Source organism: Oryctolagus cuniculus, chromosome 9 (assembly GCF_964237555.1).
Source record: "Oryctolagus cuniculus chromosome 9, mOryCun1.1, whole genome shotgun sequence".
In the NCBI taxonomy this organism is placed as follows: domain Eukaryota; kingdom Metazoa; phylum Chordata; class Mammalia; order Lagomorpha; family Leporidae; genus Oryctolagus; species Oryctolagus cuniculus.
This window is the reverse complement of record NC_091440.1, coordinates 136,638,647-136,664,729: the sequence shown is the minus strand read 5'-3', so window position 1 is coordinate 136,664,729 and position 26,083 is coordinate 136,638,647. Positions and strand designations below refer to the sequence as shown.

Sequence of the window (26,083 nt, the reverse complement as noted above, 5' to 3'; positions counted from 1 at the left end):
TGATCATTGGCCTCCCGTGGTCAGCAGGGTCTGGAAGAGGCCCAGCTTTGTGACCTTGAGTATGTTTCCTGTGAACTTGAGCTACCTGTGCTCCGGGCTGCTCTGAGTTGTGAATGTTTTGGAACCCCTCCCCGGGGAGGGAGGGACTTGCTTTGCTTCCTGTCTCCGTGGACAAGGATGACGCAGCTGCATGGTTTCCAGTCTAGCTGCCTCGTTAAGGTCAGAGAAGTATCAGAAAGGCAGTGCACAGCCCCTCTACCCCCAACAGATAATGTCCCTGGGGGTGGGATATTTTAAATCTCTCCAGGTGGACTGTAATGTGCAGCCAAGGAGCAAACCGCTGTGACTGTTTTAGATCCTCTGTGTGTGACACGGCTCGTCACAGCTGGCCCCAGAACACGCGGGCGCTCTGCCTGCTCTGGCTTCGTCTGGATTCTGACTGCTGCCCTCGAGGTACCAGCTGTGGGGAAGGCGGGTGTACCTGATGGGCTAGCACACAGCACTGCCACTTCCGTCCCAGCTGATAGCTGGCAGCGTGGTTTCTGCAGCTCTGCTGAGGACTGTGCCCAGAATTTACTCTGTTGTCTTCACATTTCTGTCCACCTGAGAGGTAGGGCCTCTTACTAACTTCCACACCTGGAAACACGAGCACGGGGTAGTTAGGTCACTCGGGCTGCGGCAGAGCCAGGCCCTCGGCCGCGTCACTGCTCTCCCCCCTCATCACGTGGTGTGCCCCTCTGGATTTCCCTGTGTGGTGGAAGCACCCGGGCCCCAGCAAGTACCCAACTCACTCAGCCTCTGGCAGTGTGAGCACCTGTCAAGACGTAGCAGTCATGCCGCGAACTGTCCCATCTCCGTTAGTTCATCCTCAGACTACTTGTGAATTGGCCACTGAAGTTAACTGCTATTAGCTAAGACCTTCCTCCAAGCATTGCACCAATTCCTGCTAGCCATGTTGTGAGCAGACGTACGGCGTCCTGACCACACAGCTGCTGCAGGATCACCGGCTGTGCCGGGCTGAAGGTGAGCCACTCCTCTGCCCGCCCCCCACTGCTGCCCTGGGTGCCCCTGGCAGCCAGCATGAACGGACTAGTCACGGTGTTCACATTGTCGCGGTCGGCTGTGAGACACTGTCCTTAGCTGTACGTGAATGCCTGACAGGAGCACAAGGCCGTGTGCCCTAGGAGATGAGGGCGAGCGCGCTCCGGCCTCCATGAGGAACAACGTGTCAGTGAAAACAAGGGAAACACTGCTCCTGCTGACGACGCAGGTAAATTTCAGGCCAGCTAAGTGAAAAGTAACAGGCAAAATACAGCCGAGTAATAGAACTAGAGTGTGTAGAGGGCTACCTCGGTAAAAATAGAGAAGCTGGGAAGGAGGTGGCTCTTGTGCAAAGCAAGAAAGCGGGCATCGATGTGGGGAGGGTGGCTGGGGCGAGAGTCCAGGGGCCTCCTGGTTTGTGGTTGGAGCAGAGCATGGGGTTTTGCTATCATAATCTCTGCATTATGCACTCTGGTATGTGCGTTCTAGTTCAGACGGTCACTGCTGAGTGAAAGGCAGACCTCCCACTCCTTGTCCGCACGTCAGCAGTCCCAGTGGGGCGAAGCACTGTCTTACGTCTGCCTTACCTGGTGCCTGGGCCGTCTCCACCCACATCTGTCTCGTTCTACACCTGGGAATCCTGACAAGTCTTGTTTTTGTGCATTCCGTGTGCTGTGTGGGAGTGGAGTGTTCAGAGCCTTCACCTCGCACGTGGTCAACTCCAGCTCCAGCCTGGACTGCTGGCCGTGGGGGCGTAGAGGTTCCTAGCCGCTGTGTCATTCTCACCAAAGGCACTCTTCCTTCTCTGACTGGCCCCAGTTGGCAGGTGCTTGTTCCAACGGTACACCCAGATGATAGCAACTGGTGGCAACTTACTGTAAACAAACTCTGCTCTTCAAAATATCTGTTAAAGGGATTCCCAGAAGTTTTTTGTGCTCTCAGAACTTAAGGGATGCCAAATTAACGAAATATTTGGGAAACCTGAGAAATTAGGGAAAACCTTGGTAAGGACGAAAAGCAAAAGCGGCACATAGTAGCAGTGTGGCGGACAGGGATGTGGGCCCTCAACCCCAGGGCTGTGTGTGCACTCCCAAGGAAGGCATGCGCTCCAGTCCCTTCTAGTGAGGACGCACGTGCCGGCCAGACCGTCCGCTGTGGCGCTACTGTGAGGAGTGAGGCAGACACTAACCACCAGTGGGACATGGGATCTGAAGTGTGGGAATGGCCCAGTGGCCCTCAGTAAGGGACCTCCTGAGACAGCCACACGCCCAGAGCTGCACAAAATCCTGAATTGTGTAGCACGTCAAATACTTGCGGAAAAAGAAAATATTCAAATCTGTCACTAGCACCGGAGGGGGAATCAAGAAAGCGACCAGTGACCGCAGGGTTGGGGTGGGTGAGATGCAGCAGATGCCAGGGAGGCTTAGCTCCTCGAGTACCTCGTAAGGACTACGAGGCGAGTACAGCAAGGTCGTCGTAACCACACACTAAAGTTTAAAGGCTGGGCATTTTTTTGAATAAACATCCACTGTGGATTGTAAATCCATAGGAGCCAGGATGTGAACGAACAGTGACCGTCTCTTAACTGTTTAAGTGCCACCTCAGATCTGCTACCTAAGCGGGTGACGCGGTGCCTCCAAACTTCGTGTTCCTACGCAGTGCAGGCCTGGGCCAAGAGAGGACACAGCACAGTGAGAGGTACAGGGCTCCGCGTAGCAGAGGGCGTTCGCCCTAGCCGGGCTGTCACTGGGTGGGGCACCTGTCTGCTGTGCACGACGTGGATGAGCTAAATTCCCTTGGAATAGATGGCCGAATGTTTGCTTTTCACTTCGCGTTTGGTAGAGTCCAGTGCCTGTGGCTGGGCCGCGGCTCTGCTCCCAGCCCTGGGCAGCTTGCGTGCTCCCCGTGTGGTGGTGAGTGCTTAGTCAGTCACAGTGGCCGAGGTCAGGACAGAAGTCATTATCCAAAACACTCGTTTAAAAAATCATTTTTATTGTCATCTTATGGTTAAAAAAACATACACAGCATGACTATAAAGTAATGAGACGAATTTTCATGTGTGGCTTGGATCACCGAGTCTCATTAGTATATAGTCACATCCTGTCTCAAGCCTGGAAGAAAAATATGCCTTTTGCTATATGATTATCAATTTTGTTACTTAAAATTTATTGAGTGCCAACAGAGCACTAGGCACATATATAACACAGAATTGTACAGTCTCTATGTTGTAGACTATATTATTTACATAGATTTTTCAAAGATAACATTAAAGCGTGTATTTACAGAATTTTAGACAAAAATAACAATACTGGAAATCAGCAAGTTTCTGTGTAGCGAGGAGCACCTTTTCATGAGTGAGGGTCGTGCCGCACTCACTGCGCAAGAGCACTTCCGTCCCGTCCCCAGGCAGTCCGCGTTCTCTCTCTGGATGGTTCTCTCCGCCGTGAGAGGAGACACTCGAGAGGGAAGCCGTAAATCGGTTTCATTCGGTCAAAATACATTTAGAAAGTTCTCTGCTGAGACCAACGCTTCAAGGGACTACAGATGTAATTTACACATTACAGCACAAAAGCTGGAGCTACAGCGTGCAGTTCAGTGAGGTGGAAGATGGTGACTATGAAAATCATTTTGTCTAAGCTTGGAGGAGCCTTTGCTCTTTGCTGATTTAACTACGGTTGCAGTTTCTTATTTTGGAAATAAAGAGACAAACATTGATAGGACACAAAATTACTTCAGAAAAATCAAGAATTTTTGGATAGTAAGTGACTAGGAAGCCCCCCCACCCCACCCCCCACCTGATGTCAGTGCAAGCCTCACAGTGCCGGGAGATAATCCTGACTGATGTTGCGTGAGGTTTCTCAAAGCGATCATTTTAGAACTGGCAGGGTGCAGTGCCAGGAACCCCCTTCAGGGAGAAATCAGAGTATTCGATATCAATCGAATCCAAAATTTAAAAATTTGCATGTCCTTTCACTCAAAGAATCTGCCCCCATACTCAGTTTGAAGATTTGTTTTATACTGTGGTTCTGAAGAAACACAGTATCAATAAGATTTCAGGCAAGTGTGCAGTATCCAATAATTTATAAAAAGCGCATATTCAGCACTAACGGCACCACTCAGGCTATTATTTGGGTTTGCTTTGCATTACAGGACACAGAAATCAACCTCAGGGCCATCTCCCATGTATTTCATGCAAATGTGTCATGTAGAGGACCTCCCTCCTCTGCTCCCTAACACTCAACAGAAACAATAGGTAGGTGACCGTTTGGGCCTCGCCTTCAGCTCAACTTAGGATTCTTTATAGGTTTTTAAAAAATAGCTTAGCATACTCAGAAATGAAGGACTCAAGAAAATGTTCAGTCTTTTATTTAAAAACTATAAACAGTCACCAAAGTAAATAAAGCCATTCTATAACAGAAACTGTTAGGTCTATATTTTTTTTAACTGCACATCCTAAGGACACAGCAGAAATCGTGGTTGGGAGGCCTTCCACATTTTTGGATGCTAATAGAACAGGCAATAGGCAGTTATAAATGGGTACATTTCACGCTGGGAGGGAGAAAGACAATTTGGGGAAGTGAGCAGTATCTGAGCAGGAATGTGGTACAGTATTAAGAATGGAGAATTAGACAATAAACCCCACCTCTAGGAAGATAGAAAAGGAGTGGAGAAAGTGTACTGCACAGAATGCATTTACAGCACAGGAGAGCGCCTGTATAAAATCCCATGTATTCAAACCAATTTACAAATACAAAAATTTCTGTCCAAGCTCTGAGCTTAAACATGACAAACGCTTACAGTGGATACATGTTAGGGAAAAACCAAAAAATACCTTCAAAGAGTTTTTCTTCTACAAAAATGACATGAGATATATTACTCCATACTCTTTTCAGCCAGCAAAATGAGTTCTACAAGGTGTATAATACAAAAAGAAAAAAAAATCACAGTCCCACAAAACTGTCTGACTTTACAGCATCAGTACCTTGCAGAAGTATTTACAAAGATTGAAGAACATTCGTCCACTGCGCAGAATATATCACAATTACTTACAATTGACAGAAGTCTAGAAAACGTGAGAACCTATCGGTAATGCTTCTAGGACACCACAGAATGTATCTCCAGTGGCTGCAGCGGCATGAAAGGTGTTCCTTCTATTCACAAATATTTACAAGATCTATTCAGACTGGTAAATTTTTATGATAATAAATAAGTGAAAATATATTGGCTCAAGTAAGAAAACCAAGCTACTGATTTCTAAACAAAACACACAATCCATAGCTAGATATTGGTGGCCCCCTCTGAGACCAGGGGGTATAAGTGTGCTGAAACTTTTTAATTATTCAAACCAGCTTAAACTGTTTAGTAAATATAAAAATGTGCTCCTTTTTGGATATAGATAAAAATATTTAATGCTTCTATTTCATCTGCTCGTGAAGATTTTACAAGATCCCATGTCTACTCCAATGTGGATGGTACTGAATTCTGATCATACCGGTTCCCATCAGGACTTCAGGTCTGAGAGGCATCCTGCAGATGAGCTGATTGACAATCCCACAGCAGTTTTTTTCTTTTTAGATTTTTTTCAAACAGAGAACAAAAGGGATTCGCTCAAAGATCAGAATACGAACTTCCTCTCAACATCAAGGGAGGAGATAAAATAATTCATTCCATGGTCTCTGTTCCATTAAGACTTGGTGCTTTCTTCAGTAACAGTGTGTGAAATGTATCTGACTTGCAGTCCCCACTCGAAGTGGAATTCTGTTTCACTGCAGCATTTCTGAGTCTTGTTCTTGTTCTTTGCTCTGAACTGTGAAGTTCAGTTCATAAAGGCATTTGGCAAGGGTGGAGGAAGCTTCCATGTTACTTATAGCAAGTACTGACAGGTTGTTTTCATGTCTCTTTAGTAATCTGGAAAGAAATACAGAAAGTCATCAGTCTCAAGGTAACAGTGAAGATTCCTGATCCAAAGTTTTACGAGTTTAGGAGCTAGAACAGAAACTGCTTAGCTGCACACCCAGGCCACATCAGTGCAGCATAAAGGAAGTGGCCAGGGCCCCTCAGCGTCTTCCCCGTGCTGCCTTCCCATCTAAGGAAGCCTGCACGGCATCCCTGTCTTCATTCATGCTTTCGGAAGATTCATGTGACAGAGAACAGCTGGAGAGGAATAAAATCAAAGTTCACACCACGGGCCGAGTTTCACAGGATGAAAAGTGACTCCATCTAGCTTGACTTACTCCATTACAGCAGCTGCTTTCTAAAAATGCAGAACCACAGATGTTCCCGGTCCCCGAATCGCAACACTCACGTGCTTTGTCACAGAGATGAGAGATTACAGAAGTGAGTGTGTGACCTTGCGAAGAAGGAGTGACACTGAGCTCACACACGTTGTGAAAAGCAGACAGGATTGGCAGGGTGGAGCAAGTCTGATTGAGCTCATGTTATAAGAACATGAACGGCATAAGCAAGGAGACAGATACATGGATTTTAACTACAAAATGATTTCGAGTTTGCCTTATATGTGAAAACTATTAAAAGATTAGGGGCAAAAAAGCCAGCATTGATATGAACCATGAAAACTGAAATTATAGATGCAAAACACAGTGGAACTACAGTCACTTTTACCATGGCAAAGCAAAGGAGTAGACAACTAATGTGAAAGGAGCTGGGTCCCTGCCAGCATTGTGGGAAACCTGGACTGGGGTCTCAGCTCTTGGCTCAGCCCTCTGCTGGGGGCATTTGGGCAGTGCACCAGTGGACGGAAGGTCTCTGTTTCTGCCTTTCAAATAAAATGAAAATAAATCATTAGAAAATGCCAAGATCGTTGACCCAACGTACAAAAAGAAGTTGTAAAATGGCAACAACTAACAAAGAGCTAGACTTTTACACAAGGGAATTAAAAATTGAATAGATGCAGTGATAAAGTCAAGGAAATTTCCAGAAACTGAAAAGATAAATAATGAAAGCTACAAGAGAAAAGAACACACAAGAAAACTTCCCATTACGTAAGATACACCTCTCCAGGCAGAAGGGATACACTACAATGAAATGCCCACACCACCATCCCCATGAAACTTGAGGAGATCAGAGCAGACGTGGTCCCAGGAGAGGGAACTACAATGTCGCTGGAGTTCTCAACAGATAAGCTAAGGTCCAGAAGACACTGGGGCCACACCCAGACTTGTAAAGGAAAACTGTTTCTCACTCGAGAGTTTTCAAGAGTAAGGGTGGAACGAGGCATTTTCAGACACACAGGTTCTTAAGTTATGGCAGAGGAGGGAACGCCGAGAGAGGAATTCCTGGGTGGCAGGCCTCGCCAGCATGCTGCTGACACTGCAGAAGGGCAGGTTCCCAGGAGGGTGGGTGCACTGCAACAATGGAAACCTGACACAGGCTCAGTGAGCACATTCGAGCGTTTGGACAGCTTACCTGAGGAATTCCAAAGATACTGATGGAAATGAATGGAAAGAGCAACAAGGAGCAAGGCAGAGAGACGTGACAGTACAGCACTTGGGTTAGCACCAAGCAGTCTGCTGTGTGACTGCATCAGACTGTCATGTCAGAACACTATGGGGAGGGCTTTACAAAGGGAGTCTTGAGGAGTAACAAGGCATATTGTTTAGGAACACGGCAGCAAATACCAGAAAATTAAGCTAAAGTGGCTGAAGGCTCACTACTTTGGAGGCAGAAAGAGCGCTGTATTTGGTTATAAGCTTTATGATACAGTTTTTTAAAATGTATTTTTATAAGAGCTTTGAGATATAATTAAATACCATACACTTCATCCATCTAACATGTATACAGTTCACTCATTTTTAAATATATTCTCATCATCCTAAAAAGAAATCCAAAACTCATTAGCCATCGTTGCCCATTTTCCCCAAATTCCTGCGTTGCAGCTTTTTTTTTTATCTGTTGTGATAAGACATACCTAACAAAATGTATGTTTTGGCCATTTTTTCCTCCTGTGCAGTTCAGCAGCAGAGCATGCCCGGCACTGCACCCCTCTGCACAGCGGACCTCCTCACCTGTTCACCAGGAACGCCCATCCCCCCAGCCCCTGGAGACTAGAGCTCCACTCTGAGTGGGGTCACAGGACACCCGGCCTTGCTTGCTTTGCACACAGTCCTTGAGACATCTGTGCCCGGTTTGCAGGCCTCCAAGGCGGGCACTGTTCTCTCCATTTGTCAGTGGACCCTCCCAAGTTGCCTTCCCTCCAACTTCTGCAGCTAGAACTACTGCTGCTGTCAGTATTAATGTAGGAAGACCCATTCAACTGTCTTCTACTTTTAAAACTTTGTGGCCAGCACTGTGGCTCACTAGGCTAATCCTCCGCCTTGCGGCGCCGGCACACCAGGTTCTAGTCCTGGTTGAGGTGCCGGATTCTGTCCCGGTTGCCCCTCTTCCAGGCCAGCTCTCTGCTGTGGCCAGGGAGTGCAGTGGAGGATGGCCCGAGTGCTTGGGCCCTGCACCCCATGGGAGACCAGGATAAGTACCTGGCTCCTGCCATTGGATCAGCGTGGTGCGCCGGCCGCAGCACACCAGCCGTGGCGGCCATTGGAGGTGAACCCACGGCAAAGGAAGACCTATTCTCTCTGTCTCTCTCTCTCACTGTCCACTCTGCCTGTCAAAAAAAAAAAAAAAAAAAAAAAAAAGTGTATATACCCAAAGTGGAACTGTCAGATGAACTGCCATGTGGCTTCTCTCTATATTCTAGATATTAATATTTTATCAGATATGATTTAGTTATTTTCTTTATACCATGGGTTGATTTTTTATTTGACTGACAGCATTCCTTGATTTATTTGTTTTTTTGCTGCCTGTGCCTTTGGTGTCACATCCTACCAACATTCAAGACTTCCCTGAGCTTTATCTCATATGCTTAGATCTTTGGTCCGATTTGAGCTGGGTTTTACATACAGTGTAATTAGGCAAGGGCTCATCCTCATCCTTCTGTGTGTAGATCACTTTTCCCAACACCATCTGATGAAAAGAGTGCGGATTTGGCCCCCTCACTGAGAGCTCTCTGATCACACAGGTGAGGGTTTGTTTCTGGGCCCTCTCTCCTGTTCCATTGGTCTATGTCTGCCATGCTGATACCAAACTGTTTAGGTTACTGCAGCTTTGTAGTAAGTTTTTGAAATTGGGAAGTGTGAATCTGCCAACTCCCCTCCACCCCAAGAATGATTTTGCTATTCTGTTCCTTTTAGACTGCATATGAATTTTAAGGTGGAGTTCTGCAAAAACCATTAGGATTTTGATGGAGGTTGTATGGTATTTACAGAGTACTTTGGTAGTACTGTCCTCATACCTAAATTAAGTTTTGTGACCCATGAAAACAGGATATCTTTCCACTTATAAAAAAATACATTCTTCAATACATTTTTCCAGCAATCTTTTATAGCACAAATCTTCCACCTTCTTGGTTAAGGTAATTCCTAATTTCCCCACGTTCTTTTCTGAGTTGTTCCTTACAAACAGAAAAGTACAGTTTGGTTTTTAAATAAGACCCATGTGTTAAATTGAGAAGAGATACAAGTGGCAACACAGGTCACACTTTCCAGAGATAAAGCTCCATCAGAAGGTCAACTGGATTTAAACATCTTACAAGATTCAAACCACCAGATTCTGAATTTCAAACCAAAAAAACTGGTGACTTTTCATACTCTTCAGGACACTGTACTGTGGGCATGAGGATTCGCTTCCTTGAATTTTCCTTATCCTGCAGTTTTCTTACTGAAAATTTGAGTCTGCTTTGGACCCAGATCACACTCTGCCTTGCTCTCCTGGAGAGGCGGGCAGTGCCAGCAGAGTGCCTTCTGCTGCCCCGTACTCTGGTATCAGACACACAGGTTTTACCAGACTGTCAGCATCCTGCCCATGAAGAACCCCAGGCAGGAGAGATTCCAACCAGGACTGGGAAATGAATGGAAAGAATTTAATGAGCTGTTTCCAGTTCTCAGGGTTCCACTATATACAAGAAGATATCTGGATGATGTAAAGAAAAAAAGAAAACAAAGAAAAAATAGGAAGCTGAAAACATCTGGTTCAACAGCTAATTAAACCTAGACAAAGAGGCTCTGCTCTAAGCCCATGAATGTGAAGAAAAGGCCATGACAAAGTTAAAAAATTATTTTAGAGTTCCAGTGTCTTACAAAAATTCCAGGTAGGAACTCTGGGAGAAACGGAGTCACTGTGATGCTTTTTGCCTGCACCCGCTCATCAGATACTGAGTGACTACTGTAATTCTCAACACTTCTAGCCACTAGAGATACAAAGAGGACATCCCCAACCTCCACCTTCACAAAGCTCACTGAGGTGGCGACACTTTCTGAACTGGGGACCTAACAGTGCTCAGGGAGAAGGGAACACCTGCCGTGCCCCAGGCTGCAGGCAGGGCACTGATGAAGAGAGGAGGCGGCAACCCTGGAGGTGGGTCTCAAGGGACAGGCAGGAGGCAGAGACAATCCTTGAGGTATCTGTGGTGCACTGTGCTAGGTTCAGGCTGCTACCAAGATTAATGAGAGAAGACATCTGCATGTGACTCAATGGGGGAAAGATTCAAGAAAAACTGACAAAACAGACTGAATGTTCTTACAGCAGAGGTGGCCCCAGAGGGACAGAGAAGGGTTACTAAGGCAGCAAAACCGAATGCGACCCAAGCCCTGACTCGGGCACAGGTGTGGCCTGGACAAGCCCAGCATCAGGCTGCAAGGCAGCTCGCTTGGGCTGAAATGAAGGCAATGAAGCAAAAACAAGGAGTGAGGACAGAAATAAAGTGAGAAAAGTAGGAAGAAATCGTGTTGTGGATAACACAGCAAGACCTGGGTATTCTGATGCACACTCAACTTTTAAATTTCTTTCAAGAAATCTTTCCTTAGATATTAACAATTTTTCTTCTTCGTTTCTAAATACCAAATACACTAAACAAGTAACTGTGGTCATTGCAAATACTTCAAATTTTATTTATCTGTAATAAACTTTAGAAAGTTGAGATAATCAAATTCATTTTTCTCTTTTATGATTAATACCACTATTTTAAGGTTAGAAAACCCAGCTTAAAGGTTATTGCAAGAAATATAAAAGATCTATAACAAGGTACAGGTAGGAATGCCTGGAAGAACTAACGAAGATCCAAGATATATTTAGGGGATGGAATTAGCAGTATGGGAGAGGAGAGATGAGAGCTGCAGGATGCAGCTGAGGCTACCATTTCGGGAAGGAGCTGCAACCAGTTAGCTGGAGAAGGGGAGGAGACACGAGAAAAGGTGTCCTCATGGGAGACAGGTCCAGCAGGACACTACACTTGCTTTCCAAACAAGGATCAACGAGTCACTCCTAATTTCTGTACATGTACAAAATCCTAAATTTTCTCCTGCTTTAAAATTTCAAGATATTCTACGGAATCTTAGCAATATCTACTTTGATGGGCACATTAAATGTCAACTGTCAAACTGAATTTGATTCTGATACACATAATCCAAACCTTTTCCCCCAATAAGCTCCTAAATTTCCTGTACTGGAGCTACTTTTTAATCCAAATTCTGTGGCCAGTAAGAAATTTAATTCAATAAAACAAGTTGAGTTGCTGCTGTTGTGGCACAGTAGGTTAGCTGCTGCCTGCAGCGCCGGCAGTGCCGGCATCCCATTTGGATACCAGTTCGAGTCCTGGCTGCTCCACTTCCAATTCAGCTCCCTGCTAATGCTCCTGGGAAAGCAGCAGAAGACGGCCCACGTGGAAGAACTGGATGGAGTTCGGGGCTCCTAATTTTGGCCTGGCCCAGCCTTGGCCATTGTGACCATTTGGGGAGTGAACCAGTGGATAGAAGATCTCGCTCTCTAACTCTGCCTTTTCAATCAATAAATAGATCATAAAAAAATAAGAATCAACAAAAATTGAGCAAGTTAAAAGGCCATCTTTTGGTTGTTTCAACTCCTATTTATTTTTAGCTTTTAAGAGATCATGGTGCCCTTAACTTGACCTGAGCTTGTGGAAGCTTTTGCAAAACTGATGAGAAAAACAGTCAAATAGAAGACAAGTACCTAATTTTATAAACTTGTTATGTTAAAATAGTTAAGACTCACGTTGGCTATGAAAACATTACTCACCTGCGACCACATTCTGAGTATTTACCAATATTTTTTAATATTAAGGCAGCTGTTAGTCGGATGTGTTTAGTTATTGGTCCCTCTTTTTCATCCTTAAAAAGAAAGGAAAATATAAAGAAAGAAAGAATAAAGATCTAAATCACAGGGGGCTCACACCTTCAAAGAAAAGGCTTTCAAGGCATGCTTACTGTAAAGTCTCGAAAGACAAGGTTCCTCGATCCCCTCCTCAGGGCCATCAGGGCCGCGCTGGGGTGATTCACAATGGCCTTCTGGGCTCGAGGGGTAGAGCTCGTGCCCCCCACAGCCGGCTGCCTGAGAGGAGCAGAGAGAGACTGTGAACCCGACAGTGCGCACGGGCTAGCACCTGACGCAGTGGTTACTTCGAAGTACTGGGCACAGGGTGAACAACAGGCCCCACTGTACAGCACTGGCGTTTACGCGCTGCATCAGGCTAGGACAGGAGGCGCTCAGTCCTAACGTGAAGTCTCAAGTCGTACTTTCCACAATACGGGTTTTCAAGGAAACACGTCTCAGGGAGGTCCAGCTTTAGAGTGACTGTGCTGGACCACAGTCAAGATGAAGTCCAACTCCGTACGGGAGCTGGAGAGCTCTCACATTTGGAAAGGAAAATGGTTCTTAAAGAATAAGATAGTCTACAATGTGGGTTGAAAATTATTTTTAAATAGTACCTAAAAGAATATTATCACTTAAGGAAAAGATAAACCAATATAATCTCATGAAATTATGCCAAACACTGTATTTCACACCATTACTTTTTTACGTAAACTTATTTTTCATTGTTACTTAATAATTTCAGTATAGCTCTGTTGTTTTTTATGCAAGACATAGAATGAGGGACTGCGGAGATACACCTCTGCACATTTCTCTGGCCAGGATGAAAACCTGATCCCCATGTGCTGGGCTTGGGGAGGCAGTGGCAGCAGGAGCCCTGGCTGGCCATGGAGAAGCCCTGCTGCTGACGATCCAAGGGCTGTGTGACTGCCAAGAGGTCCTTTCACATCTGTAAACTGAGGATGCGCCTGGTACTTTTCTTTGTAAATAAACTAATTCTGAGTATTCCATCATATAACGTGAAAGCAGCCTTTACATTACAAATAAGTACGTATGTGTGTTCACATAGGAGGGAGGTATTACGTATCTATGTAATACCCTCTTAAATGACAAAGAACCATACTGGAACTTCCAATTCGCAAAGCATTTCTCATCTGTCATCTGTTTTGACTTCTGCTGACACAGTGACAAAGTGTCAGAGCTACAAGACACCCTGCAGGTCACATGACCCAGCCACCACAGACATCATTGCTTCAAGAAGCTGACAAGGTGAGCAGGGCCGTGTAGTTGATTGTGGGAGCGTGGGACCAGACCAGGTTTTGTGGGTCTCAGTAGGTGAAGCTGTTTGCCCTGTTGCTGTGCTTTCCCTAGCTTCCTAGTGCTGCTTTCTGTAACAGAAGTAAACTTGTTTTCCTTACTTGGTAGAAGATTTTTGACTTCCCGCTTGTCCTGGTTCATCTTGTTTTAATCCTGCAAGCAGGGCATCCTTTGAACAGTGCTTATCCTTTTAGAGATAAAGGAAGTAAGAGAATTCACATCAAGATCTTTAATGCAACCAAATCAGTTACTGACCAAAGAGCATGAACAAAGTGTACCTGCAAGTGGGTAATAAAAGAAAACCTCTGTCGCTGGAAAGGCTCACAGCCTTCCCAGAGACACTGCCCTGGATACACGTCTTTTCCTCCATGTTCAGTGGCTGCGTGGTAGAAAACCTGGGAGGGTGTCTGAAACCACCTGCAAAACATAAACATGTAGACATTTCTGACAAATTTCTGATAAATTTTTTAAAATTTATTTGAAAGGCAGATTTACAGAGAGGGAGAGGAGGAGGGAGGGAGGGAGAGAAAGGGGCAGAGGGAGGGAGACAGGCCTTCCATTCTCTGGTTCACTCGCCAGATGGCCACAACCTCTAGGGCTGTGCCACAGGCTGCAGTGATGAGAAGCCTGGAGCTTCCTCTGGGTCTCCCAGGTGGGTACAGGGGCCATCTTCCACTGCTTTGCCAAACCCATTAGCAGGGAGCTGAATCAGGAATGGAGCGGCTGGGACTCAAACCGGCGCCTATATGGGATGCCAGCATTGCAGGCAGCAGCTTTTAACCACTATGCCAGAATGCTGGACCTAGGTATTCTTTAAAATAGAAAGCCTACTATCATTAATATTATGGATCAATGTACAACAAAGTAAGCAAGCCATTCTCTCACTTCACTTTTGAAAGTTTAGCTTATTCTTCCAAGTTGAGTCATTCCACTGTATGGAACACTTCTAGTAACTGAAGTTTTTAAGGTCCTGTATTCCTAAATCCCTACCTTCAATGAAGATTGGCTAAGAATTTCTTTAAAGTAAATGAAATACCATTTTAAAACACTCCAGAACATTAAATTCTAAACAAATATCATTCTCTACTGTATTCTGCTCATTTCATAGTATATATCAACAACTTTAGCATATTTAATCCAACAATTTAAATTCTACACATTTTTTCCTATGTGGCTTTTCACTCAAGTGCATTCTTCTACGTCTGTGTGTGTTTAAGAAGCCATGTTTCTCAGCTCGTCAGCGTCATACTCTAAGTAATACCAGGGCCTAACAATGCAATGTCTGAACGGGTCGATGACAAAGGACACAGGAAAGAACTGAAGGCATGTTCTAGAATGGAGCTGACAAAGAATGTAATGTAATCCACAAAGCAAAGAATATATCAGAATGTGCTAATAGAACTCACATATTTGTCCAATTAGTGTCTTTCTGAAATTCATGGAAAAGATGTCTGAGAGTTCCATTTTTTTAGTGCTGTCATACAAACATGTCTCTTCATATGAACTGGCTTTCAATGTGCAGCATATATCTAACATTGCAAATTAATATTTATGACTGCTTTTAAGATTTTTAAAATGAAAATGTAATTAAATACTGAATTATAAGATGTTGGCAAAAATCATTATAGGTTATATATTTCATTGCCATTTCATATTTATCTAAATACCTACCAGAAGCTTATTGTGAAACTAAAGTCATCAGTACATACATCAAAGAATTTTTAAAAATTTATTTGAGAGGCAGAGAAAGGGAGGGAAGACGACATCCCTCGACTGGTCCCCTCCCCAGTGTCCACACGGGTGGCAAGAACAAATGTAGAATTGTGCTGTAACTTGTCTAGACTGGTACCTGCCACGTGGACACCTTCTGATTGACCCTGTTTTGAAAGCACAGGGAGCGATGGAGAGAAACAGAGACATATCTCCTATCTGCTGATTCACATTCCAAATACCCACAACAGGGAGAGCTGGGCCAGGTTGAAGCCAGGAGCCAGGAACTCCATCTGGGTTTCCTATGTGGGTAGCAAGGACCTAAGTACTTGAGCCATCATTCCTGGTCTCCCAGGTGTGCGTCAGCTGGAAACTGGAACGGGGAAGGGAAGTGTGACTGAAACCCAGGCAGCCTTGTATGGGAGGCCGGTGCCCCAACGGTGGCTGAGCTGCTACACCAAATACTCATCCCTCTTAATGGATTTTAAGAGTTCACTTAGATACCATTAAACCATTAACTGAAGTCCCGTTGCATCTGACAGTGGTCCCCTAAGGTGACAGTGGAGTTCAGGAATTCCTACCTCCCAGTAATGCTGTAGCACAGTGCCTTACTCACGCTTGTGTGTTAGTCACATAAACACACCGCACATACTGATGACAGCCAACTATGTTACTGGTTTATCAGTAGCTACTTATGAAGAAAACATTTACTGTGCTACACCAGCAGTGGCCTCATGCATCCTGTGCTTACAAGGTCTCTCAATGGCATCATTTTCTCTGGTGGTTGACTTCAGCTTTTTTTGTTCATTGTGGCCCTAGGACCAATATGGTAATCCATATATACACACACACACACACACACACACACACAGAGCTGAGGTGTGGAGTCAGGTTTTGCCACTTACTTACAGAAACACAATCCATACAGCTGATGGGGGGCAGGGATAAGCTTTCCAGTATACAGTCAGACACACACACACACACACACACACACACTCCAGCCAAGGGATGGATTAGGCCAAATCACCCAGGATGGAGTAGGGCGACCTATGACGTCTGCACGACCAAATCACATGAGGATACATGTCACAGAACGGGTCTCTGTTCAGTATGCGTGACTACATAAAGCCTTTGCACACACACCCCAAAATCCAAATGCACTACATCTCTGATCAAAATTTCTATTTTTAAACCTCTTTACAATATGTAAAAGTAATCAGGGTTATTTACAATACGTAAGTTACAAGCCACAGGCTAGCTCAGTTTTAATTCCGAAACACATGCAGCTACTGCTGTTAGGGCTCCTCACTCTGCCTGCCTTCCACACAGCACTGCTTCTCTCTAATCTACCATCCTTCTTCCCCAGTTTTTTTTCTCCACTGATTTGACTACCCTGGTCTTACGGTACTGGTTCACAGTGAAGTTCTATTACGTGAATGAAACTGGCTGACATGAGCACATGAGGACAAAAAACGGTTAAGGACTCCAAATCCATGAGTTTCAAAAAATCTGGGTCTTTAAAAACAGCTTAACTAATGTAGAACTAAACTATGAAGAAACACAAAGTAAGCAGATACTAAGTCTTCTCTTGAAAATATTCTGGGATTTGACAAGGCCACATCTAGCAACACATCCTCATCACCATCTTGCCAACAGTAACCCACCCCACCCCCTGAAATCACCAACGAATTCATTTACGGGAGCCTGCAAAAACCAAAAGAGCACCAAACAAAAATGAGAATTCCTTGTGACCCACGTGTGCAGACTGCTATCATTTTGGTGTATTTTCTTGAAACACGCTCTCCCTGTATGCATTTTTTTAAAAAAATTTTTTGATAGGCAGAGTGGACAGTGAGAGAAAGAGACAGAGAGAAAGGTCTTCCTTTGCCGTTGGTTCACCCTGCAATGGCCGCCGTGGCCAGCGCACCGCGCTGATCCGATGGCAGGAGCCAGGTACTTATCCTGGTCTCCCATGGGGTGCAGGGCCCAAGCACTGGGCCATCCTCCACTGCACTCCCGGCCACAGCAGAGAGCTGGCCTGGAAGAGGGGCAACCAGGACAGAATCTGGCGCCCCGACCGGGACTAGAACCCGGTGTGCCGGCGCTGCAAGGTGGAGGATTAGCCGAGTGAGCCACGGCGCCGGCCCCTGTATGCATTTTTAACAGAACTGTGACTGAACCATGTTGACACAATGACATCTATACAAAGTAAAAGAATGTTCTTTCTTAAGACACTTAACTCCTCCTCCCCAGAAAATCTATTTTAATCACACGTAATTTATGACACACACAATGTGAATGGCGTCCATCTGACGTGCACAACAAGCAGTAGCAGCTCTCGGCAAAAGGCGCTTCTCTGAAACTTTGTGTTTGTTGGGGAATTGAGTTTTCCTGGTGATGTGAGACTCCCATGGACAACACGTGTGCCTAAAACTATCCAGTGAACCGCAGGCCACACACAGAGCTGCTGCCCTTGCCGGCAGTGGGAAGAGTAATCACTGGGCGGCAGCCTCGGGTCTTTGCCCTGTGCCTCCTGCCCACACTGTCTCAGCACTGCCCAGCACGGCTCAGGGCCATCCGGTTCCCCCATGCATTTCTGCTCCCGAAAACGTTCCCCACAGAAAGTGCACTACGATCAACTCTGGTTACATACTAAGCGTCCATACTAGTTCTGACCTTTCCCTCCTGTGTGTCAATGTAAATCAGAGAATTCAGAGACAACTGTCTTACCTTTACGTCTCTGGAAAAAAAGTTTAACACTGAAAGAATAAGTTTATTCCGTTATCACCTCTGACTTTTTCTTTGTTATTAAATCTTCTGGTGTTCACCCATTTGCCTTTGGATCTTAGCCAAAGAGGCCTGTTATTCCAGGGCAAACTCCTCTACTCACATACTGGATTCTCTTGTGTTCCTTCACAAATACTCCTCTCTTCTTCATCTGCTGAACCTCAGGCTCGGGCATAAACATGTGTATGTTACTCTAACAAAAAGAAAAATAGGAGCTGATGCTGTAGTGTAGTAAGTTAAGCCTTCCTGAGGTGCTCGCACCCCAGTGGGTGCTGGTTCGTGTCCCAGCTGCTCCACTTCTGATCCACCTCGCTCCTAATGGGCCTGGGAAAGCAGTGGAGCATGGCCCAAGTGCTTTGGACCCTGCACCCATCTGGGAGACCCAGGAGAAGCTCCAGGCTCCAGAACAGCCCAGCTCTCCCCGTTGCGGCCATTTGGGGAGTGAACCAGTGGATGGAAGATCTCTCTCTGTCTCTGCTTTTCAAATACATAAACGCATCTTTAAAAAAACAAAACCAGAACTAATACTTTTTCTTGGGTCCAACTACTTTCTTAAGACATAGGAGTCCCATCTTCTTAATGTCTGGCAAAGCAATATAAAATGCAATGTTTAACATATATTTTAATAACTATATATAAAACTACCATCTGTTGTTAAATATTTGAAAATTTTTTCAGTATTTGTAAACTGACTCTGTCATTCTGAAAGAGCAATCACTGGAGAATATCACATAATTACTAGGAAGTGTGGATGATGTATCTGTAAGAAGCATCCCTATCGAAAACACAAATGTAGCTGCCTGAAGTTTTAATCATTTGCAAAATACAACAAAAGCTGATGTCTGTCATTGTTTTATGTCACTTCCTTTCAGACTAACCAATATTCTGAAATATTATTCTTGCTTGTGTAGGAGTTAATTAGACCTTGTGACAGAATCTCTAGAAGCAACTGCAATGTAGAAGGTTGAACAGGAACCTTGATATGACTTGGGCAGACTCCTGGGCGGTCAGAGAATTCATCAATGACACTGAGAGCAAGTGAAAGTCTGGGTTCACAGCACAGCGTCCACACTGGATTGGTCTGTTCAGAGTAAGTGTGAGAGCCTCTACGTTCCTGCAGTTGCCTTTCATGATGTCACTTATAAACATAAACACATTCTAGATCATATTTACCTCAGTGGGAGATAATTTTCACATTTCATAGCAGTGATTAAGTAGACATAGATGAGAAGCGACCTTGTAGCAAAAAATTCTCTCCAAATGTCTGTTACAATCCCAGACATTTGAAACAAATGTCTTTTCAAACAAAATATTACTTACAACTGCATACATAAAACAGAAAGCAGAAACCACAGGGCTAAAGGCAAGCGGGGACTGCCAAACCACCCTGCTCAACGCCACTCAGAGCGTCCTACGACCAGCGTGAGCGGTGGAGGACACACTCGGGACTATCCCGGGGCATCAAGTCCTCTCTTTGCTCAAATGGAACTTGTGGGGAAGGCAAATACAAAATGGAATCACTGAGCATTTACTTATTTGAAGTATAAACTCTGTTAACCTGTGTTTCCTGATGTATACAAACAAGGAAAAATGCTGAAGAAGGGCTGGCAATCTGGAGGTCCCTCTGAGAACTCCACGGAAAAGGGGGAGACAGGGACACACAGAACTGCTCAAGTCAGTAACTCTGCAGGAACACTCAAATAGTATTTCGTTGTTGCAGGCCTACTGTGGACTCCCTTGAGAGCTGACAGGCTGAGGAACCAGTCTCTCATCTCACAGTCATGTGCGTTTTACCTGCAGCAACCCCATGTTCTCCTGGTGAATGTGAGAGGAAAATGCCCTAGTGCCTCTAAGAGGGGAAGGCAGGGGCAGCCATTTAAAATTTTTATTTTATTTTATTTTTGACATGCAGAGTTAGAGAGAGAGACAGAGAGAAAGGTCTTCCTTTCTGTTGGTTCACCCCCCAAATGGCCGCTACGGCTGGCGCTGCGCCCATCTGAAGCCAGGAGCTTCTCCTGGTCTCCCATGCGGGTGCAGGGCCCAAGCACTTGGGCCATCCTCCACTGGGGGTGGGGAGGAGCAGCCATTTTCAACTAGGCTCCTTCACAAAGGCCTGCCTCAGGGACCCTAGGGGAGAGAGACTGGAGCACCTGAGCCCCCTCTAGACTTACAAGGGCTGAGGAACTCTCCTTACAGAAGGGGCAGCCTTCACCACAGGCCTGTGGAAGAGCGTGACCTCATCCAGGGATCGGGAGGATGGCACCCCTGCTGTCTTCCTACCTCATGTGCAGGGTTCCTGCAGCACAGGCCGCGAACTGGGACAGCTGCGGGACTCACCACACTTAAAAGGGGTTTAAAAATAATCCTAAAGAAACTGAAGCCTCGGCACCTACAGCTGCACCGAACATTAAACACAGCCTAAATCCTAGGCAGGTCAAAACAACACCTCACACTCAAAGTTCTTTTTTCCTTGGTTCCTAAGTGAAGTATGTCCAACTTCCGACAAAGCAAGGCATACCTAAATATTGAAAGCAAAAGCAAACATGCACAACAGGAGAGAAGAGCCCTCAGAGCCTGACTCAGATGCCGAGTGCACGCGGGACTGCCGGGCTGGTGACGTACAAAGGTGCTCACAGACAAAGGGGGCAACATGGGCAACAGAAGCAGATGTGGAGGTGCTGCAAATCAGAAGAAAACTACAGAGATCAAGGAAAAAATGACGGGATCACTGCAAGACTGGGTGAAATGTCTCAAATGGAAAAAAGAGAGAAAAAAGAAGGGAAAAAAGAACAGGAAATCCAAGAAAAGTGAGGGACAACTACAAAATATAAAATACATGTAACAGAAATGCTAGACAAAGAACCTAAGAACTACTTGAAGAGTATGTGAGAATTTCCCAAAATCAATCACACCAAACCACAGATCAAACTGTATGCCACAGCAAACTAAAAAGATGACTCAGCACAATCAGAGATTCATCCTGGAGACGCAGGACTGACTCAGCAGTCAGTAGATGCAATACCACAGAATGAAGGAGAACAACTGATACAGCGGTCAGGCAGGCAGGACTGGACTGATGAGACTCCAGAGCTGGAAACCACGCCCCCGCCCCCACCTGATGGCACCTGTGCACAGCCACCTGCCAGTCACGCCACGGAAGCGCTTTCCTTTTGGAAGTAGAGGTGTGGCGTGCCAGGGCCCGCCCACTGTCCAGCACGCACTGCCCTTTCTGCAGGGCCCCGGCCCTTCTGTCTCTGCCTCCTCCTGACCCCCTTCCTGGTGGCCCTCGCTCTGTCCTCTGCCTGGTGTGGAGCTGGTTCATCTTTCGGACTCCCTCTCCCTTAAACAAAGCCTCACATTCCTGTGCATTTCCTTCCCTTCCCCAAATAAATCCTGAGCTTTACCATGCTGCCTGTCTTGTTTATATGTAAGTTTAGAATCCTTCTCTAAGCTTGAGACGAGAACCCAAAATACTAATTTTAGCATACGCTCCAGGACATCTCAGACAGACATGTAACAAAACTCAGCATCTCTCCTGATAAAATGAAAGAAATGCAGCTCGGAAGGAGCATACCCATCACAGTAAGGACCACAGAACAAGCCAATGGCTAACATCATAATGAAGGGAAAATCTAAGGGCTTCTCAACAAAGATGACCACCTTCATAATTTAATCAACACAGCACCGGAAATCCCAGCCAGAGCACTTAGCAGGAGAAATAGCAGGCATCGAAATGGGATAGGAGGGAGTCAAATGGTCACTGTTTGCAGAGGACACAATTTCATGCAAAATCCCAAAAACCATATGACAAAACTATTAGAATTAATAAATGAATTTAGGAAAGCTGCACGATACAAAGTCTACATACAAAAATCAGTAGCATTGTTATAATGGTGAACTCACAGAAAAACATCAAAAAAGCAATCTTGTTTCCAATAGCTACCACAAAGCAAACAAACAAAAAACTCACTCCAGGAATAACTTTAATCAAAGGGGGAAAAGATCTTTTAAAAAATACTGATGAAAGAAACTGAAAAGCATGCAGAGAAATGGAAACACATCCCACGTGTCCATAATTGGAATAATCAATTTGTTAAAATGTCCATACTACTCAAAATAATCCCTACCAAATTACCAATGACATTTTTCACAGAAGTAGAAAAAAATGCTACTAAAATTTGTATGCAACCACAAATAACCACCAAAAAATAACCAAAGAAGTCTTGAGCAAAAAGTAACAAATATACTACAAGGCTGCAGGTACTAAAACAGCCTGGTATTGGCAGAAAGAGAGACACAGAGACCAACTGGACAGCACAGAGACACTGGAAGTCAGCCTGCTCCCAACAATCACCTTTGTCGAAGGTGCTCAGAAGATGCACAGGAGAAGCACAGAGTTTAATAAGTGGTGCTGGGAAACTAGATATCCAAATGCAGAAAATCAGTCTGGATCCCTCTCTCTCACTATCACAAAAAATCAACTCAAAATGGATCAAAGACCAAAATTAAGATCTAAAACTATGAAATTACTAGGAGAAAATGAGGGGAAATTCTTCTGAACACTGGAACATTCAAGGATTTTTCTTACATCAGATCTCAAAAGCACAGGAAAGAAAAGCAAAAAAAGACATAAGGGATTTCATCAAACTAAAAAGTTCTGCACAGCAAAAGACACAACCGAAAGAATGACGATAGCCTACCGAAACAGAACTGGAGAAAATACGTGCACGGAACACGTATGACAAGGGTTCAACAACCATAATGTAGAAGGAGCTCAAGCAACCTAACAAAAAACCCAAATAAATCATCTAGTTTTTCTGAAGGGCAATACATTTAAACAGACATTTCTCAAATGAAGGCACTCAAAAGGCCAAGCCAACAGATATATGAAGAGATGCTCTAACTGAATATCGTCAGGGAAATGAAAATCAAAACCATGACGAGATATCATGCCAGCCTAGTTAAAGATGGGCTCTTATCAAAAAGACAACCAGCGCTCACATAATTTGGAAGAAAGAGACCCTTGCACGTTTCTGATGGAAATGAAAATTAGGGTACACCATTGTGGAACACGGTGTGAAGGTTCCTCAAAAAGATAAAAACAGAACTACCACTTGACTCAGAAATCCCATTAGCGGGTACACAGCCAAGGGAAATGACTGGGTCAAAAAGATGCCTGCATCCAATCTTTATCATAGTACTATTCAGAATAACTGAAAAATGCAAACAACCCAAGTGCCTAGAAACTTGGACAACCCACAGACACAATGGTAAGGAAGGGGTCAGTACCTATGCTATTCATAAAACAGGATGGCATTCTGTTATCTATAACAACATGGATAGAACTAGAGGACAGAACTAGAGGTCATTATTTTAAGTAAAATAAGCCAGACACTAAGAAAGACAAATGCCATCTGATATCACTCACATGGACACTAAAAAAACAAAACCAAAAAACTGTTTCCAAAGAATTTGAGAGTAGAATAGTGGTTTCTAGAGGTTGAGAAAAGAAGGGCGGGGGGGGGGGGGGAGGGGGGTCCGGACAGGTCAGTTATAGTCAGGCAGGAGTGAGAAGCTTGGTGTTCTACTGCACAGCAGGGTGACTTCACATAATGATAATGTACTATAGATTTTTCTTGAAAAAAAAAAAAAAGCCATAAGAAAGAATTTTGAATGTATTTACCATAAAAAATAACTTTTTTTTGGTAATTTGTTTACTATGATTTGAACATTACATCAAAACAATACACAGTAGTCACAATTATGTATAATTGCTTATGGATATGTTTTTTCAAAAGGGAAGCTGCAGTGTCTATATTAATTTCAGATAAGGGAACTTCAGAGTAAGGAAATTTATCAAGGATAAAGAGTGAACAACATAATCCTACAGAGATAAATTCTCCAATAAGATGTAACAATCCTGAAGGCATATGCCCCTAACACCAAGCAGCAACAGACACATGTCCAAAACCAACAGACTTACAAGGAGAAAGAGACAAATCCACTATTATGTCTGGAGTCTTGAATATAAATCTATCAGTAACGGACAGATCCAAGAGGCAGAGAATCAGTAGGGATACAGCTGCACCACAGCACCATCAATCAGCGGGATCTAACTGACAGTTACAAAGCACTTCGTCCAGCAGCACATCCTGGTCAAGCTCACATGGAATATGCACAAGAGAGACCACACAACGGGACATTAAACACACCTTGACAAACTGAGAAGAATACAAATCATTCAATGTACACTCATAAAATCAGTAACACAGACTGCTGAAAAGCAGTAAAAACATTTGGAGATTAAATGACACATTTCAATAATATTTCAAACTAAATTAAAATTTGGGTACCACTTAAAATGCAAGAGACAGAGTAAAAGCAGTACTTAGAGTGAAAGCTACAGCATTTAATTCACATACTTTTTTAAAAAAAATACCTAAAGTCAATAATCTATGCTTTTAGTTTAGGAAATGAGAAAAAAGAGCAAATTAAATCCAAAGTAAGTAGAAGATAAGAAATGAAAATTAGAGCAGAAAACAGTAGAACTCAAAACAGAAAATTAATAGGGAAAAAACAAAACCAAAACCTGGTTCTTTGCAAAGATCAATAAACTAGATAACCCTCTAGTCAATCTAATAACCAGTGAGAGATGATACAAATTACTCCTCAGAAATGCTAAAGGGACCATCACTACTGATCCCACAGACATTAAAAGAACAATAAAGAAATATTATGAGTATGTCTGTGTTCACAAATTCAGTAACCTCAAAGAAATGAAGCACTTTCCTGAAAACACACAACCAGCCAAACGTCACACAAGGAGAAGCAGTGACCCCGCACAGGCCTGGAGCTGCAGTCAAGTGCAGCCTGATGGAGCTTCAGGTAATGGTGGTCTGTGTACACAATGGTGCCCCCACATGATTCTATCTCTTCATGATGCTGCTGCTGTCTTATTTTGTGTAAGTACACTCTGACAAAATAGCCTAATGAGACACTTCTTGGAGTGTATCCCTCTAGTTAAGAGATGTGTGACGGTGTTAGTATAACAGAAACTGAATCAATAATTGATAACCTTCATATCAGAAGACACCAAGACCAGATGGTTTCACTGGTGAATTCTGCCACCCTGAGGGAAGCAATGCTCCTTCTCCACAATACCCACAGAAGACAGGCAGAGAGAACACCTGCCAACTCCTTCCATCAGGACCACATTATCTTCATGCCAAAATCAAAGACACCAGGAACACTGATGAACACAGTGTAAATACCTGCAACCAAAATCACAGCAACCCTCTCCACGTATGGAAAGAACTATTAACAAAAGGAAAAACTTAAAAAAGACGTATAAAGCAAGGCAAGGTGGGATTTATTTCAGGTACTCAAGCAAGGCTGGCTCGAGAGCCAAAAATGAATCGATGCGGGGCCAATGGTGTGATGCAGCAGGTTAAGCCGGCACGTGCAAGGCCAGCATCCCATATCAGAGCACAGGCTGGAATCCTGGCTGCTCCGCTTCTGATCCAGTCCCCTGCTAATGTGCCTGGAAAGATGAACCACATGCTTAGGCTCGTGCTCCTCACAGGGAGACCGGGATGGAGTTTCAGGCTCCTGGTTTTCCCTTGGCCCAGACCCAACTATTGTGGCCATTAGGGAATGAAACACTGGATAAAAAAATCTCTCTCTGTGTCACTCTGTCTTTCAAACAAATAAATAAGCTTTTAAACACATTAATTGATATGATCCATTGTACTGACAGGCCAAAAATGATAACCCCATGATGCAGAATAGTGTTTGACATCTGAAGAAATACTCCATAAAGGAAGATACACAAATGATAAACAGATGAATGAAAAGATCCTCAACACTGTATGTCACTAGGGAACTTAAGATTAACACAACGGAGTTACAAAGCGTACCCATCTGGTCCAAAACACTGAGAACACCAACAGCTGGTTAAGCTGTGAGCAATAAGTGGTCTCAATCACAGCCAAACAGCCCAGCCAACTATGGAAGACAGGCAGTTTCTTACCATGATGAGCACAGTTTTATC

The 26,083-nt window shown here is 44.4% G+C and overlaps 1 protein-coding gene across 2 annotated transcripts in view; it reads right to left on the bottom strand.

The window, feature by feature from the left end:
* Window positions 1–4,391: 4,391 nt before the first annotated feature.
* Window positions 4,392–26,083, bottom strand: part of ARID2 (AT-rich interaction domain 2) — a 147,618-nt gene continuing 125,926 nt past the window's right edge. For both annotated transcript variants that reach the window (XR_011379108.1, XM_051850994.2), the window contains 5 exons: window positions 13,815–13,953; window positions 13,638–13,723; window positions 12,336–12,459; window positions 12,148–12,239; window positions 4,392–5,949 (listed from right to left, as the gene is read on the bottom strand). Coding sequence is in view for 1 of the 2 variants with exons in the window: in XM_051850994.2 (XP_051706954.1) it covers window positions 5,805–5,949; window positions 12,148–12,239; window positions 12,336–12,459; window positions 13,638–13,723; window positions 13,815–13,953 (586 nt within the window). In the remaining variant the exon portion in view is untranslated. The remainder of the gene's footprint in view (window positions 5,950–12,147; window positions 12,240–12,335; window positions 12,460–13,637; window positions 13,724–13,814; window positions 13,954–26,083) is intronic.